Source organism: Salmo salar, chromosome 22 (genome assembly GCF_965601325.2).
Source record: "Salmo salar chromosome 22, fSalSal1, whole genome shotgun sequence".
Taxonomy (NCBI): Eukaryota; Metazoa; Chordata; class Actinopteri; order Salmoniformes; family Salmonidae; genus Salmo; species Salmo salar.
The window spans coordinates 45077067-45094573 of record NC_138312.1 but is presented as its reverse complement, the minus strand read 5'-3'; the positions used below and the strand labels follow the sequence as shown (position 1 = coordinate 45094573).

At 43.3% G+C, this 17507-nt stretch overlaps 1 protein-coding gene and 1 non-coding gene across 4 annotated transcripts in view; one reads left to right on the top strand and one right to left on the bottom strand.

Moving 5' to 3' along the window:
- Nucleotides 1-41: 41 nt before the first annotated feature.
- Nucleotides 42-6250, top strand: LOC123729694 (uncharacterized). The gene is made up of 3 exons (XR_014382197.1): nucleotides 42-286; nucleotides 756-971; nucleotides 1091-6250. It is a non-coding gene; the product is annotated as an uncharacterized LOC123729694 (transcript).
- A 3421-nt stretch (nucleotides 6251-9671) lies between these two features.
- Nucleotides 9672-17507, bottom strand: part of LOC106583436 (hyaluronidase-2) — a 28130-nt gene continuing 20294 nt past the window's right edge. For all 3 annotated transcript variants that reach the window (XM_014167594.3, XM_014167595.3, XM_045705678.2), the window contains exons 2-4: nucleotides 15403-16372; nucleotides 12167-12256; nucleotides 9672-11587 (exon numbers count right to left, since the gene is read on the bottom strand). In XM_014167594.3, coding sequence (XP_014023069.1) covers nucleotides 11195-11587; nucleotides 12167-12256; nucleotides 15403-16356 — 1437 coding nt within the window. In that variant the 5' untranslated portion in view covers nucleotides 16357-16372 and the 3' untranslated portion in view covers nucleotides 9672-11194. The remainder of the gene's footprint in view (nucleotides 11588-12166; nucleotides 12257-15402; nucleotides 16373-17507) is intronic.

The following is a 17507-nucleotide window of genomic DNA, read 5'->3' as shown; positions in this document are numbered from 1 at the left end:
GTGGGGTGAAAGCCAGGTTATGGCTAGACGGGATCCAGCTTTTGTCAAATTAACATCATATTTGACTTTTCGCAGCAAGTTATGATAATTTACGAAGCAGGTTAAGAGAATGAACGTAGCAGCTTAGGATAATTGTGTTAAGGTTATGACAAGAGTTATGGTTAGGGTTAGCTAAAATGCAAAATAAATCAACTTTTGATGTTAATTTGACCAAAGCTGGATACCTTCTAGTCTTGACCGGGTAACCACGGCAGAAAAAGAGCGGAGTGACTCGATGTTGTTTTAGGTTTGTATCTGGTAAATTTGTGAATTTATTAGGCATAGCTATCGTGCTTTCTGTCTCTCTGCGGAAGTTTGTTATTTAGATGATTAGATGGTTCCTCATCCTGAAAGTAGTCTATGGTAGAAAACCGAATCCATGGTTCGTTTTTTTTTCCGCCAACATCCGCTAACTTTACCCACAGCTAGCTAGCTAACAGTCAATGGAAGTGATATCAACCGTGCAATGTAATTAATTTTTCTCTCAAAATAATATTTAAGTAACTTCAAACCAAATAATTGAGTTATTTTGGCCCTGATAGCGTTCAACTTTGAGATCCCCCGATAATTTGCATTCTGCTTTGTTTCTCAATTGAAAAGTGCACATCTTGTGTGCCTATCAACAATGAGAAGGGCTTCTTTATCTAACATCTTTACAAAGATGTGTGTAGATTTAGTTTTGTGTGTTTGTGTGCTTCTTTGGTGATACGTCTCAGGATAAGACGATAACATGGAGTCCATTGATTTGGAGAGGGGGGGCCCTTCTTGCTCTCTATCTGGATATGCCAATGGAGAGATAATGACCCTGGAGATCTCAGATGTCTCTCCAGACTTGCTTGTTCTCGAGGTAAAAGACAACAACCTACCTGAAAGTAACCATGGCAGCCTAGACACGGAGATGGATGCTGACTTTTATAATGATGATGGGCATGGTAAGAAAATAACAAGGGTATTGGTTTGTGGATTAGGCTAACTTGTTATTAACTGGGTTGTTAACTGTGAGGTCAAAATAATTTAAATGTTGTACTTATTGCCTCTGTCTTTTGTAAAGGTTTTGCGAATGTGGAACTCCAGTTCTTTCCATGTGATGCCTGCGAAGCCTCCTTCACTAGCGAACCAGAGCTGGAGCAGCACTTCATAAGCTCTCATTCAATATGTGATATAGCAAGTGAGAGAGCAAGACCGAAAGCCAAGTCAATGGAAAAAGAAGGTGTCTCACCCCTGCACACCTGCATGACTTGTGGGAAGGTGTTCAAATACCTAACTTCATTTCGAAAACATGAGGAAACTCATATCAAAGCCCTGTACACCTGCAAGACTTGTGGGAAGGAGTTTAAATACCTAACTTCATTCACAAAGCACCAGGCCACTCACATTGTACCAAGACTGAGAGGAAATCGAAAGTCAATCATAACAGTAGGCTTAAATGTCAATCAGAAAGTGAAAGGCCTTCACACCTGCAGGCACTGTGGTAAGGGGTTCAAATACCTAACTTCTTTCATAAAGCATGAGAAGACTCACAGGATAACCAAAAAAAGCAGAAAAAAACAGAGGAACCCTTCAAGTTCTGAGATTATTGTACGTCTTGAAGGCAATAGGAAAGATGCCACAGAAACTTGTGTAAGGGCCATCAAGAAAAACAGGAAGAACAGCGACGATACTGAGGATCAGGATGCATGTATTCTAATATCTTCTGATGATGAACTACCCAACACTGCAGAGCAGCAAATGCCTGACTCTAAATGTTCTCCTCCTTTCCCTTCTAACTCTAACCGTTCTCCTCCTTTTCCTTCTGACTCTAACCGTTCTCCTCCTTTTCCTTCTGACTCTAACCGTTCTCCTCCTTTTCCTTCTGACTCTAACCGTTCTCCTCCTTTTCCTTCTGACTCTAACCGTTCTCCTCCTTTTCTTTCTGACTCTAACCGTTCTTTTCCTTCTGACTCTAACCGTTCTCCTCCTTTTCCTTCTGACTCTAACCGTTCTCCTCCTTTTCCTTCTGACTCTAACCGTTCTCCTCCTTTTCCTTCTGACTCTAACCGTTCTCCTCCTTTTCCTTCTGACTCTAACCGTTCTCCTCCTTTTCCTTCTGACTCTAACCGTTCTCCTCCTTTTCCTTCTGACTCTAACCGTTCTCCTCCTTTTCCTTCTGACTCTAACCGTTCTCCTCCTTTTCCTTCTGACTCTAACCGTTCTCCTCCTTTTCCTTCTGACTCTAACCGTTCTCCTCCTTTTCCTTCTGACTCTAACCGTTCTCCTCCTTTTCCTTCTGACTCTAACCGTTCTCCTCCTTTTCCTTCTGACTCTAACCGTTCTCCTCCTTTTCCTTCTGACTCTAAACGTTCTCCTCCTTTTCCTTCTGACTCTAAACGTTCTCCTCCTTTTCCGCCTGACTCTAAACGTTCTCCTCCTTTTCCGCCTGACTCTAAACGTTCTCCTCTGTTTCCTTGTCTGGACTGTGGGAAGGTTTTTAAGTTTTTCAAATCTTACCAAAAACACCAGAAAAGACATGCTTGGGCACAGGGCAAAAGTGAAATAGTGCCGCCTAAACAGGAGCACGGAGCGGCAGTGAAACAACAGATTAGATGTCCAGTTTGTGGTAGAGCATTCAACAAGCTTAAAGCTTGCACCAAACATGAGAAAATGTATCATTGGGAAAATGACTTGCGTAAAAACACATTTTCTTTAACGTGCTGTGAATGTGACCGTCATTTTGAAAAGGCAGATATTTTCCAAAAGCATAAGTGCTTCCACCTGCGTAAGCATGTAAAGGCTTTCATAGAGGCAAGTAGGATGAGCCAACAGGGGGATATTTTCTATTGTCAACTCTGTGTCCTAAAGCTTGCCAGTGGACTGGAGTTTGAGAATCATGCCAGGGAAATGCACCCGGACCAATACCGCAAAACCCTAAAAGCAGTAGGCAATGTCAGGACATGTATCATTAAAGACACCTTGAAAGGCTTGCCGACACAAAGGGATCTGGAGGCAACTGAAATAGACTTAAACACTGTAGGAGAGACAGAGGAAGATGTATCGAGACAATTTATTTGCAAAGATTGTGGGGACTGTTTCATATATCATGTTTCGTTAAATTTTTGTGGAAAATGTTTAAAGGGTCGCAAAGACTCTAGGAGAATTCGGGAGAGCAACGTAAAAGCCTCCAAGCTGCACCACTGTGAAGAATGTGGCCTTGACTTTGGCCGAAAGGATCACCTAAAGCGCCACAGCTGTTCTCATTCTGGCAGTTCCTTTATCTGTTTTGATTGTGGCATTGGATTCAGGGATCCAGGAGAGTTGCAGACGCATGAAAAGACTCATCAGGTGACAAACCACGTCTGCCAACTGTGTGAGAAGCGATGTGAACATCAAAAGGAACTGATGTTGCATCATGAAGTTGATCATCCAGGACCAGACGGTTATACATGCAACCAGTGTGGCAAGAAATTTAGTACTGGGGAAAAGCTGGGAAAACACAGAATGATCCATTTGGACAAAACTCCCCATGTTTGTTCATATTGCGGTACAAAGTTCAAGAGGCGAGAGCATTTGAGACGGCATGAGAACCTGCACACCAATGAGAAACCTCACCTTAGTCATTGTTATGGAGATACATTAGGGCGGCAGGAGGACTTAAAGACCCACCTCGGTAAAATGCACACAATGTTGAGAAGTTATCTTTGTAAGGCTTGTGGGACAACGTTCAAGGACCGTAACTCTCTCCGGAGACATAGATATCACACTCACACAAAGGCTGGCAATGTGTTCCAATGTGAGGAGTGTGGCCTAAGCTTCAGCCGGGCGGATCATCTGAAGCACCACAAGTACACACATTCTACTGAAAGGCCCTTCTCATGCTCAATGTGTTACAAAGTATTCCACATGGCAGAACACCTCAAGAAGCATGAGCGAAATCATAGAAACAAGTGGTTGGAGTACCTCAACACCTGCCGCCACAATAACACACCCAAGCAAGAGAGCCATGTTTCTGAGAGCTCCAAGTGGAAACTGAGCTGGTCTGAAGCATCTGCCCTACTAAAGCTCATCCAGAGCCACTCCAAGCAGAAACATCATACCTGCTATGTTTGTAAAAATACTTTCAGAGGCCTTTACTATCTGAAAAGACACCGTCTACTAAACTGTCTTGGACAAAGGAGTAAAATGATGGATTCATTCTGATATGGAACTGTTCAATAACTCACTTTGGTGTTGATAGTATGAGAGATTTAGAAGAGAAATTTAATTTAATTTTGTAGAGCTTGTTGTGTATTTGTATATAGTGAGCTGTGGTTTGGTATCTTGTATTGTCTGGTTATTTAAATGTTATTATAGACCCTCATATCCATCACACCAGAGCCAGTGTTGCCAATATGAGACTGCTGTGCTATAGTAGGATTACACTAGGCACAAAGAATCCTGTAAGTTGAATACATTTTGCAAATACGATCATTTTCCCACGTAGATTCAACGTCATCACATTGTTTCCACGTCATTTCAACAAAAACATCTATGTTGATTGACCCAGTTTTTGCCCAGTGGGATTGCATTTTTTTATTTATTTTATTTCACCTTTATTTAACCAGGTAGGCAAGTTGAGAACAAGTTCTCATTTACAATTGCGACCTGGCCAAGATAAAGCAAAGCAGTTTGACACATACAACAACACAGAGTTACACATGGAGTAAAACAAACATACAGTCAATAATACAGTAGAAAAATAAGTCTATATACAATGTGAGCAAATGAGGTGAGATAAAGGCAAAAAAAGGCCATGGTGGAAGTACATACAATATAGCAAGTAAAACACTGGAATGGTAGATTTGCAGTGGAAGAAAGTGCAAAGTAGAAATATAAATAATGGGGTGCAAAGGAGCAAAATAAATAAATACAGTAGGGGAAGAGGTAGTTGTTTGTGCTAAATTATAGATGGGCTATGTACAGGTGCAGTAATCTGTGAGCTGCTCTGACAGCTGATGCTTAAAGCTAGTGAGGGAGATAAGTGTTTCCAGTTTCAGAGATTTTTGTAGTTCGTTCTGGTCATTGGCAGCAGAGAACTGGAAGGAGAGGCGGCCGAAGGAGGAATTGGCTTTGGGGGTGACCAGTGAGATATACCTGCTGGAGCGCGTACTACAGGTGGGTGCTGCTATGGTGACCAGCGAGCTGAGATAATGGGGGACTTTACCTAGCAGAGACTTGTAGATGACCTGGAGCCAGTGGGTTTGGTGACGAGTATGAAGCGAGGGCCAGCCAACGAGAGCGTTCAGGTCGCAGTGGTGGGTAGTATATGGGGCTTTGGTGACAAAACGGATGGCACTGTGATAGACTGCTTCCAATTTATTGAGTAGGGTATTGGAGGATATTTTGTAAATGACATCGCCGAAGTCGAGGATCTGAAAGGATGGTCAGTTTTACGAGGGTATGTTTGGCAGCATGAGTGAAGGATGCTTTGTTGCAAAATAGGAAGCCAATTCTAGATTTAACTTTGGATTGGAGATGTTTGATGTGAGTATGGAAGGAGAGTTTACAGTCTAACCAGACACCTAGGTATTTGTAGTTGTCCACATATTCTAAGTCAGAACCGTCCAGAGTAGTGATGCTGGACGGGCGGGCAGGTGCAGGCAGCGATCGGTTGAAGAGCATGCATTTAGTTTTACTTGTATTTAGAGCAGTTGGAGGCCACGGAAGGAGATTTGTATGGCATTGAAGCTATGGTATGCCACATTGCGCTTAAGAAAAGCCCTTAGCTGTAGTATATTGGCCATATACCACCCCCCTCTGGCCTTATTGCTTAAATATACCCCGGCTTTCAGCAAGTCAATATCCAGGACACAAACTACCCGGTTTATAATCTTGTGTATATTTTGTTTTTGTGTATGTTCAGGACCACAATGGAAATACGTTTTCAAATTTGTGGTTATATTGTGTTTAAAATGGTCAAATTGTATCATGCATTTTAACAATGACTATTATAAAATCAAACAATTAATTTTGTTGTTTCCTGTATCGAATGCCCACTGAAGAATGTCTATAGGACCAGGCATACATATCCAAATATCCTTCAACATTTTGTTATTGTAGCACTTAGGAAGCTTGCATGCATATTTTATAGTATATTTTTACTCTTACCTCTTTTGTAACATTTTGGAAATGAACAATGAAACAGATGTTGATGACCAATAAAACAAAGAGATGGTGTAATAAAAAAAAACTCTATCCGTTTTGTTCCATAGTGTCCACATGGAGTGATCACAGAGCATCATTGTGGTCCAGACTTGTATAATGACAGATTAGAGGATGGTATTGTGTTCATCTCTCACCCTCCACACCTGGCGTTTCATAATGCCTTGGTTTTGATCTCTTACATCTAACTCGTGTTTCTTTAAGACGTCTTCTCTTTCGAAACAATTCATACTATACAGTATACTCTCACATATAAAAAAAAAAGACTGTATAAGAAGGCAACGTTCACTGAAAAAGGTCAGAAGTATGGATTAACTGCTCAGCATCTGACCGTAAGGCTCTACAGAGGGTAGTGCGTACGGCCCAGTACATCACTGGGGCCAAGCTTCCTGCCATGCAGGACCTATATAATAGGCGGTGTCAGAGGAAAGCCCATTAAATTGTCAGAGACTCCACTCACCCAAGTCATAGACTGTTTTCTCTGCTACCGCACAGCAAGCGGTACCAGAGCGCCAAATCTAGGACCTAAAGGCTTCCCAGCAGCTTCTATCCCCAAGCCATAAGACTGCTGAACAATTAATCAAATGGCTACCGGACTATTTACATTGATCCCCCCCTCCATTTGTTTTGTACACTGATGCTACTCACAGATTAGTATCTATTCATAGTCACTTCACCCCACCTACAGTTGAAGTCAGAAGCTTACATATGTAACCGATGTGAAATGGCTAGTTAGTTAGCGGTGGTGCGCGCTAATAGCGTTTCAATCGGTGACGTCACTCGCTCTGCGACCTGAAGTAGTTGTTCCCCTTGCGCTGGAAGGGATGCGGCTTTTGTGGCGCGATGGGTAACGATGCTTCGTGGGGTGTCAGTGGTCGATGTGCGCAGAGGGTCCCTTGTTCAAGCCCAGGTTGGGGCGAGGAGAGGGGCGGAAGCTATACTGTTACACATACACCTTAGCCAAATACATTAAAACTCAGTTTTTCACAATTCCTGACATTTAATCCTTGTAAAAATTCCCTCTCTTAGGTCAGTTAGGATCACTACTTTATTTTAAGAATGTGAAATGTCAGAATAATAGTAGAGAAAATGATTTATTTGCGCTTTTATTTATTTCATCACATTCCCAGTGGGTCAGAAGTTTACATACACTCAATTAGTATTTGGTAGCATTGCCTTTAAATTGTTTAACTTGGGTCAAACGTTTCAGGTAGCCTTCCCACAATAAGTTGGGTGAATTTTGGCCCATTCCTCCTGACAGAGCTGGTGTAACTGAGCCAGGTTTGTAGGCCTCCTTGCTCACACGCTTTTTCAGTTCTGCCCACAAATGTTCTATGGGATTGAGGTCAGGACTTTGTGATGGCCACTCCAATACCTTGACTTTCTTGTCCTTAAGCCATTTCGCCATAACTTTGGGTCATTGTACATTTGGAAGACCCATTTGCGACCAAGCTTTAACTTCCTGACTGATGTCTTGAGATGTTGCTTCAATATATCCACATAATTTTCCTGCCTCGTGATGCCATCTATTTTGTGAAGTGCACCAGTCCCTCCTGCAGCAAAGCACCCCCACAACATGATGCTGCCACCCCCGTGCTTCACGGTTGGGATGGTGTTCTTCGGCTTGCAAGCCTCCCCCTTTTTCCTCCAAACATAACGATGGTCATTATGGCCAAACAGTTCTATTTTTGTTTCATCAGACCAAAGGACATTTCTCCAAAAAGTACGATCTTCGTCCCCATGTGCAGTTGCAAACCGTAGTCTGGAATTTTTATGGCGGTTTTGGAGCAGTGGCTTCTTCCTTGCTGAGCGGCCTTTAAGGTTATGTCGATATATAGGACTCGTTTTACTGTGGATGTAGATACTTTTGTACCTGTTTCCTCCAGCATCTTCACAAGGTCCTTTGCTGTTGTTCTGGGATTGATTTGCACTTTTCGCACCGAAGTACGTTCATCTCTAGGAGACAGAACGCATCTCCTTCCTGAGCGGTATGACGGCTGCGTGGTCCCATGGTGTTTATACTTGCGTACTATTGTTTGTACAGATGAACGTGGTACCTTCAGGCATTTGGAAATTGCTCCCAATGATGAACTAGACTTGTGGAGGTCTACAATTATTTTTCTGAGATCTTGGCTGATTTCTTTTGATTTTCCCATGATGTCATGCAAAGAGGCCCTGAGTTTAAAGGTAGGCCTTGTCTGTAAACAATTGTTTGAAAAATTATTTGTGTCATGCACAAAGTAGATGTCCTAACCGACTTGCCACAACTATAGTTTGTTAACAAGAAATGTATGGAGTGGTTGAAAAATGAGTTTTAATGACTCCAATCTAAGTGTATGTAAACTTCCGACTTCAACTGTACGTAAACAAATTACCTCAACTAACCTGTACCCCCGCACACTGACTCTGTACCGGTACCCCCTGTATATAGCCTCGTTAGTGTTATTTTATTGTGTTACTTTTTATTATTTTTTATATATTTTTAACTTTAGTTTATTTGGTTAATATTTTCTTAACTCTTCTTGAACTGCACTGTTGGTTAAGGGCTTGTAATTAAGCATTTCACATGTATTCGGCACATGTGACAAATAGTTTGATTTGATTGACATTTTCCTATCAATCTAAAAATGTTATAAAGGTCCTGTGTATTGGCCAAGATGTTATAGGGCTTTAGTAACATGTTTGTTAATGATTGTTTTGTTTACCTACCAACTACAGTAACAGCAGTCTTGCATTCACAGTCTATTGATTTATGGAATTCACATCTTGGCCACACATTGCCTTTAATAGTCCAACTGTACACACATCAATAGTATTACACGTGCCAAAAGATTGGGATGCTGTTGAATGAGTGAACAGCAGTACCCTTCCTACTGGAGGGTCGGAACTGGAAGATTGGGGGGGCTCGAAGTCTGGTTTTAGTTATAAAACAAGGCTTTCTCTGTACTCCTAGCACAATAATATTGCTTTTGGCACCATGAAGTTACCCCCCTTATAAATGGAAGAGATCCCCAAAAATGGAGAGGGGAAAAAGAGGAAAAGTGAAACGTTGGCAAGACACAGAGGTAGGTGACTTAGGAGAGCAAGTTACCAAGGTGCAAAGGCCTTCACGTGAAAACCTTACCAGACATGTTGCAGCCTGCTCCCCGGGCGCCTATGAGGCGATGACGTGGACGTCGATTAAGGCAGCCCCCTGCACTTCTCTGATTCAGAGGGGTTGGGTGAATGCATCCAGTTGTGCAACTGATTAAGTATAGCCTTTTCCCTTATTTTTCTGATGCCATTAAATCCAACTACAACTAAATGTTGTGCCACTGTACTGACCATGAATTGTTAAAACATGCTTTTCCAAAATGTATGTCAAACTGCTCACTGTGTTTGCAACACGTGGTATGTGATTGTGAACTCTGACCCACCATGATGTTAATAACGGCAGCACAGCAGCTCCAAGACACAAATTCATTGAGAGCCTTCTCATATTTCAAGTTTAATGTAATAAAAAGAAACGACATATTACACTTAATTACAATTACATCTAATGCACATGTAGGAGAGTAAATGAGAAGCATGTTTGGGACATAAATAAGAGCAGTGAAAACGACAGACCCACGCTGAGGGCCCTGGAGGCCCCCTGAAGAAGCCTACGAGAGGACAAAGCCATTTTCTAAGGAATATGGTTTCAGGCAACAGAAGGCAGAATAGAGTTAAGACAAAATGAGCGAAAGTGCTTTCAGCTTTGGTTTACAATCCTCACAAACACTCAGAAAACATCAACACAGAGAAAATGTAGATGCACCAGAATAAGAAGCATGACAATAAGGATGATGACCACAGACACGTTAGGCCAAACACACTCGTTGGACAGGCACTTCGCACTGTCATCTGTGCAGATGAGTGGTTTGTTTACAAATGTCAAAGAACATGTTGTGGACTACAAAGATTTCTTACACATTCTTAGATGAGTCGTTTCTTGTTAATGTGACTGAGGTGCTAGAGTGTTGCAAAAGCAGTCCGCGTGTGACACAGACAGCTACGTAGATGAAATGAGTTCCTCGCCACAATGCTAAGCTTTATTGAAGGTCATGAATATTAAAATGAAGCAGTCTTTTCAAATATTCCAGTTATTTTCCACAGCAACATTAGAGGCATAAAAAAAATAAGACCATAGAAAAAGAGACCATTACAAAAAAGATGCTGAAAATTACTGTTGATTTTCCTCGCCGTATCTGCAGTTGGACCAGATCAGAACTGGGTGAGGGTGTAGCCGTCTAGCCGAGAGGTAGGACTATCCAAGCACAGCACAGGTCTCTTTGGACAGAAGCTTCACAGTGGCAGTCTCTTCATAGAAAAGTAGCGTTCTTGTGTGATGCGTTAGCTTCTCTGTTGTTGAAGATTCAACTCCCTCATAAGTTTCAACATGAGTAAAAAGAGAGAGGCACATTCTAACAAACTACAGTCTAACTAGTAACCCTAGTACACTTCTAACTAATGACAGTTCACATAGACACACACACAAACTCAATAATACAGCTGGTTAGCATTCATACACCTTGCAGATATCTTAGTTCTAGTTCTAGCTGTTAGCTCCAGATGTCTTCCAGCTCTGGTGAAGGGAGGGATAGATCACTACAGTAAAGACCTTCATTTCTGCCACACCTGCAGCGCACCCACTCACTAAAATCATCAAGTCAAAATAGAAGGCCTGTTGTTTTGCCCACTTCAAATGCTGTCCCTTTAGCTTGTGTGGGTAACTGAAGGGTACTGAGGGGTATCTTCAGTCCCCTCCTTCCTTCATCATGTTGAGAAGCAGGCACTCCCATGTCCTCTCCTCCATGGATCAGTCCCACAGAGCAGCTAGTGCCCATCCCTGACCAGGAAGATCCCTGAGCACCAGTAGAGGCCAGGACTAGAACCAGTACCAGGGTGTGGTGGTGGTGGCTTCCCCCATATTGCACGGTGTCAGCGCCTGCTCCTCCCAGCCTCAGTGGAGCACAGTGAGAAGCCCCAGAGGGAGCAGCAGAGTCAGTACAGACCAGACTTTCCAGACAGGGGCAGCACCACTCTTCCCCAGCTCTCTCTGGGCACAGCCCTCGCCCTTGTACCCACTGTAGCACTGGCAATGGAAGTGTTGACGGTACCCAGCCAGTTCCCCCTGGCCTAGTTGCCCAGTCACCTTCAGCCTCCCCCCCTGGCTGCTGATGGTGTGGGTGAGGGGGCTGAGGTGCAGGTAGGCATCAGTGTCTGAGTGTTTGCGGAGGCAGCGGCCATGGAAGCTGCACAACTTCTGACTGCACAGTTCTGCTGCTGTGGAGACATTGAATAGGTACCGGCCCAGTGGACCCCGGAGGTACTCACTCAGACTGGAGCAGCTGGCCTGAAGAGAGAGACACACGAACACACAAACATACATACAGCGAGACACACAAACATACATACAGCGAGACACACACATATACCCACAGAGTGAGACAGAGGAGCAGACTCAGAATGGAAATGAGAAACTCAGAGAAAAACAAAGTGGGGAATTGGAGGTCAAGTGTGATACGGGGCAAACAGAGACACCAACACGTTAGCATTTAATGTGGATAGACAGGAAATAGTCGTTACATAGTAGCTACAGAGGGGAACACCAGACTGATGACACCAACTAGGCATAATCTATGAATGATCAAATAGGTCCCCCCCAAATGGCAACCTATTCTCTACAGGGCCCTGGTCAAAAATAGTGCACTACGTAGGGAACAGGGTGCCGTTTGGGAAACACCCCAATTTGAACATTCATAGATTATGCATAATTTGAGTCATTATGTTGGGAATAGGGAATCTTCAGGGAGAACACTCCCATTGCTGCAGCCGTAAGTATGTTACAGAGGGGAACACCAGACAGAGGACTCAAACTAGGCTATGCATAATATATGAATGATTAAACAGCTTGAGTGATGAGAACACTCACATTGCTGCTGGCGTAGGTATGGTCTCCCCAGATGATGACCCCAGATGCTCCCAGGGCTACACTTTCCCCAATAGTGGACACCAGGTCTGTCTGCACACACACAATCACACACACAAGTTCAGTATGGAAGTCGGCAGCCCATTATGAACATTCTGGCCATGTTTGAGATCGACTACATTGCAGTCGGCGACGACCCGTCATATCATAATGAGTAGTCATCATGACGTCAGGTGATTTGTAGTTCAGTCAGTCTGCAGTGGCTGACTACAGTGACATGAACTGTAAACGATCTGAAACACACACATAATTTAATCTTTTCTTTAACACTGACCAGCTGAGCTGACCCACGCCCTTTACACTTCATGTAGATGATGAGGTCACATTATATGGAAAAGATGGTGATTCAGAACGGAATGTCAGAGGAACTGACACATATCTCTTTCCTCCCTGGTTTAAACACACAGACAGATGTGTCTCTCTCCCACACACATCCTTTCACTCCGACACATCCTTATGGAGGCTTCAGACACTCAAAGTAAGAAATGGAGCATGATACAATATATAGGCTAACCATGATCTCTCGTTCATTCAGAATGATCCGACAAACACACATTCTGTCTCTCCCTCTCTCATCCAGTGTGTCTGTGTGAAGAGTGGTCCAGTGGGATAGTAAACACTGATACCCAGGCTGCCTGACAGAAATGTATTCATCCACACACACAACAAACCTCTCTGCACACACATTAGTACCAACCTCTCCAACCGCACCCATTCAGCACACACACAACCAACCTCTCATTTAAATCTATTCTGTCAGTAATCTATTTCCAATTGTCTCTTGACTCACTACTACAGTGAATTTGTCTAACTCCCCTCTTCTATCCCTTGGTGAAACAGCTGCAGGAAATGTAATGAAAACTGCTAACAGAAATGGGAACCAGCGAACAAACGTCACTCTTCAGACGAGCAGTGGAGTTTTTAAACAGTACATTCACACACACACACACACACACAGACACACACACACACACACACACACACACACACACACACACACACACACACACACACACACACACACACACACACACACACACACACACACACACACACACACACACACACCACACACACACACACACACACACACACACACACACAGGAAATTCACTTGAACTTGGGGACAGTCTGTCTTCCTTCCTGCATTTGTCCTAAACAGAGCAAAACTGGACAGTAAAGATTGAGGCTAATGGCTCTACTATGGCCCAAACAATTCATTCATGACTCTGGTGTGGGTAAGAATCACTTGCTGCTTGACATACAGTATTTTGTGCGCAATGGGTGTGTGTACTCCTGATTAGTGCATGTGCGTGTTATTGGAAAGTTGGCCAAGGGTAATGATATTTGGTGTAGAAACCGCAGAGAGACATATTTAGGTTTCTAGGGAAACACAGGCAACTCTGTGTTGCTGGACATGCAAAGCCTGGTCATGTATGAGTGTGTGTGGACATGCAAAGCCTGGTCATGTATGAGTGTGTGTGGACATGCGAAGCCTGGTCATGTAGGAGTGTGCGTGGACATGCGAAGCCTGGTCATGTAGGAGTGTGTGTGGACATGCGAAGCCTGGTCATGTAGGAGTGTGTGTGGACATGCGAAGCCTGGTCATGTAGGAGTGTGTGTGAGCATGCGAAGGCTGGTCATGTAGGAGTGTGTGTGGACATGTGAATATTCTATATTTAGCCCTGACATATTAGACTGGCTTTCTTTAACAATATACAATCCAGACAACAAAGCATTCAGATCCTTATGGGCCGGTTTCCCAGACACGTTTTAAAAAGATACTTGGGGAGTTTTGTCAATGAGGCCCTTTATCTACTTCCCCAGAGTCAGATGAACTCATGGATACCATTTGTATGTCTCTGTGTCTAGTATGAAGGAAGTTAGAGGTAGTTTCATAAGCCAACGCTAACTAGTGTTAGCACAATGACTGTAAGTCTATGGGTATCTACTAGCATGAGTAATTAACAACCTTCTTCAAACTGCACGCAGAGACATAAAAATGGTATCCACGAGTTCATCAGACTCTAGGGAAGAAGATAAAATCCTGCCAAAATCCTGAAGTATCCCTTTAAGCTTAGTCCTGAAATAAATACCATGGTCAATAGAGAATCTCCATTGAGAAAGCTTTTTATTCCAGGACTAGGCTTAATCTGTGTCTGTAAAACCACCAGCCCTATATTTTTAGGCACTGGTTAGAGTAACACTTGCCTTGTAAGACCAGAGGGGACTGACAGACTATAGTATGTCCCTCAGTCTGCACTCTTGGTTAACATGTTAAAACGTGATTTGTTTAACACTTGTTTGTGTCACGCCCTGACCTGAGACAGAGGGTTTGTTTCTCTATGTGGTTAGGTCAGGGTGTGGGGTGGGCATTCTATGTGTTGTATTTCTTTGTGTTGGGCCGAGTATGGTTCCTAACCAGAGGCAGCTGTCTATCGTTGTCTCTGATTAGGAACCATACTTAGGCAGCCTGTTTTTCCTTTGCGTTTTGTGGGTAGTTGTTTTCCGTTTAGTTTAAGTACCTGACGGAACTGTCGGCTGTCATTTTTGTTTAATTTGTAAAGTGTTCATTTCTTCATTAAACTCAAGATGAACATATTCCACGCAGCACCTTGGTCTCTACTCATTCTGACGCCTGTGACATTTTGGTTACTATATGATTCCATATGTGTTATTTTTACTATTTTCTACATTGTAGAACAATAGTGAAGACATGAAAACTATGAAATAACACATATGGAATCATGTAATAACCAAAAAAGTGTTCAACAAATCAAAATATATAGCAAAGGGTGGCTATTTGAAAAATCTCAAATATAAAATATATTTTGAATTGTCTAACACTTTTTTGGATATTCTACAATGTAGAAAATAGTAAAAATAAAGACAAACCCTTGAATGAATAGGTGTTCTAAAACTTTTGACCGGTAGCGTACATCAGGGTTAATTCAGTCTCACACACATACATACACACACTTTCTCGACAGAAAAAAAACAGTTGTGGTAAGAGGCAGCTGAGAATTTCAAAGCTATAGTGTGTCTGATTGATTTCTTACCGGAATAACAAAAACAGAGATATCAGGTCTCTGCATAGCACAAGTTATGGTCACGATGAGTAGGCTAATCATATCTACAGTATAGGGACAGAATCAGGCCTATAACATGGGCCCTCTCACCTCAGTTAGCGGAGTCAGCTCGTTGGCATACGTAGGCCGGGTATAGACAAAGACAGGCCGTGCCAGCCCGTCACCCGCCGATGCCAGACGCATCCCCTCCTTCACCCGGTTGCGGACAAACTGGCACCCAAACATGGTGGAGCGCAGCACTGTGCTCATGTAGACAGATGGGAACAGGGCCGTGCTCTCAGTCCATAGCCAGGTCAGCTGGTCATTGCGGGCCACCTCCACGTCAGGGCAGCGGCCAGTGTAGTTCTCCAGGCCGCTCCGGTAGTCATGGTTGTAGCAGTCTGGAAACAGGTAGAACCCCCACAGCTGGTTGGGCCGCAGGCTCTTGGCCAGCCGCAAGGTCTCCAGCATGAATTTCCGGGCCGACAGCTCAAACTCCTGCTGGGCCACTTTCCCCACGCGCTCCAGGGGCCACTCCAGGTTTTTGTTGGCCACCAGTTGCCGGGATTGGTTCCGGTATACGTCCTTGACGTCCCAGTTGCGGATCCACAGCGGACGCCACTCCTCCCAATCGATGACGGCAAGGCCTTTGGCGTTTGGTTCACTTATGTACTTGTGAACACCTTCGGGCATCTTCTCGTAGTGCTGCATGAGGCTGGCGGCCTGTGGGAGCCCACCGTTCACCGCGGTGCCATCCCGCTCGTAATACGGATACAGCCCTAACCGGTCCTTATAGAAGATGGTGAGGTTTTGTCTGACAAAGCCCTCGTTGGGCGACGCCACAATCTGGAACTGCTCCAGCGGGAAGCGCACACCGTGCCGGGGGCGGCAGTCCTCTGTCGGGGCATTCCAGGCGAGGAGCAAAGGCTTCTGGGAGAACATGGGCCATCTAGTGGGCTTCAGTTCTTCAGCTCTGAGGACATTCCAGGGAGTGAGCAGAGCCAGGAGCAGCAGCCAGGGCAGCTGGCCAGTCAGGGCCAGGAGAGAGTGAGGCGCTACCCCCATGGCCACCTTCTCTGCCCTGGAAGAGACACACAATGTTAATGTAGCTCTTTACAATCACAGCCTAGGAAATGAGTCTCTCCAGTTACTCAGTTTCTCTGTACAGACTATATAATTTGGCAGTGATACAAAGATAGCTATTTTTACTGAATGAAATGGCATGTTTACTTAATACACATTTCTCCAGGTGCCCTCACAAACCATTTCTAACTGTGTTATGTAATAATACGCCTTGAGCAAGAGTGTGTGTGTGTTTTCAACTTCAAATCAACATTAACTTCCTTTCACAACACTGATTGGCACACATATGGTAGGAGATTGCCAACCATTATGACAGGGCTAGCTTGTAGGATATCTATGAAATGTAAGAGAGTATCTTGGTACTACTCTTCATACTACCATTGTTGGAAGGTCATGTAGCCCTGCAGTAAATAACACAAACAAAATACACAAAACTGTCTGACAATGCATGGGGAGATAATATATTATTTCCAGGGTTTGGTAGGTTACTTTCTAAATGTAATGGATTACATTTACTAGTTACCTGTCCAAAATTGTATCAGTAATGTAACTTTTGGATTACCCAAACTCAGTCATGTAATCTGATTACATTCAGTTACTTGTAGATTACTTTCCCCTTAAGAGACATTAGAAGAAGACAAAAATGTATGTTACCAATTGAACCACATCTATTGCAGGATAAATCAATTTTAAAGTTTATATAGCTGGCCATATATGGATGTAAAATTTTACTTTATGGGTTGGTTATGTAGGCTTCTTCTAACCCATCACTTTCTACTACATATAAAAAATTATATGATTAAATTATATCTTTACATTAAAAACCAAAGTCTATCAGAATTCCAGTCATTCCAATAAATGGTCCCTTGATCTTCAAGAATAGGACTTGGAAATATGGAATTATAGATTAAACAAATTGATTTACCTGAGCATAACCCCAAAACTAAGGACTTATTAGCCAGCCCTACTCTGTTGTTTATGATTGTGTTGTCATGGAGGACTGATTGGGCTCATTGATTCCAGTTCAAAAATAAATGCTGTGCTCATGGAATGGCATGCTTTGAGCACTACTGAAAAGTGCAATTTACAGTACATGTGAAAAATGAATGCCATATGCTGCATTTGCTATAGGC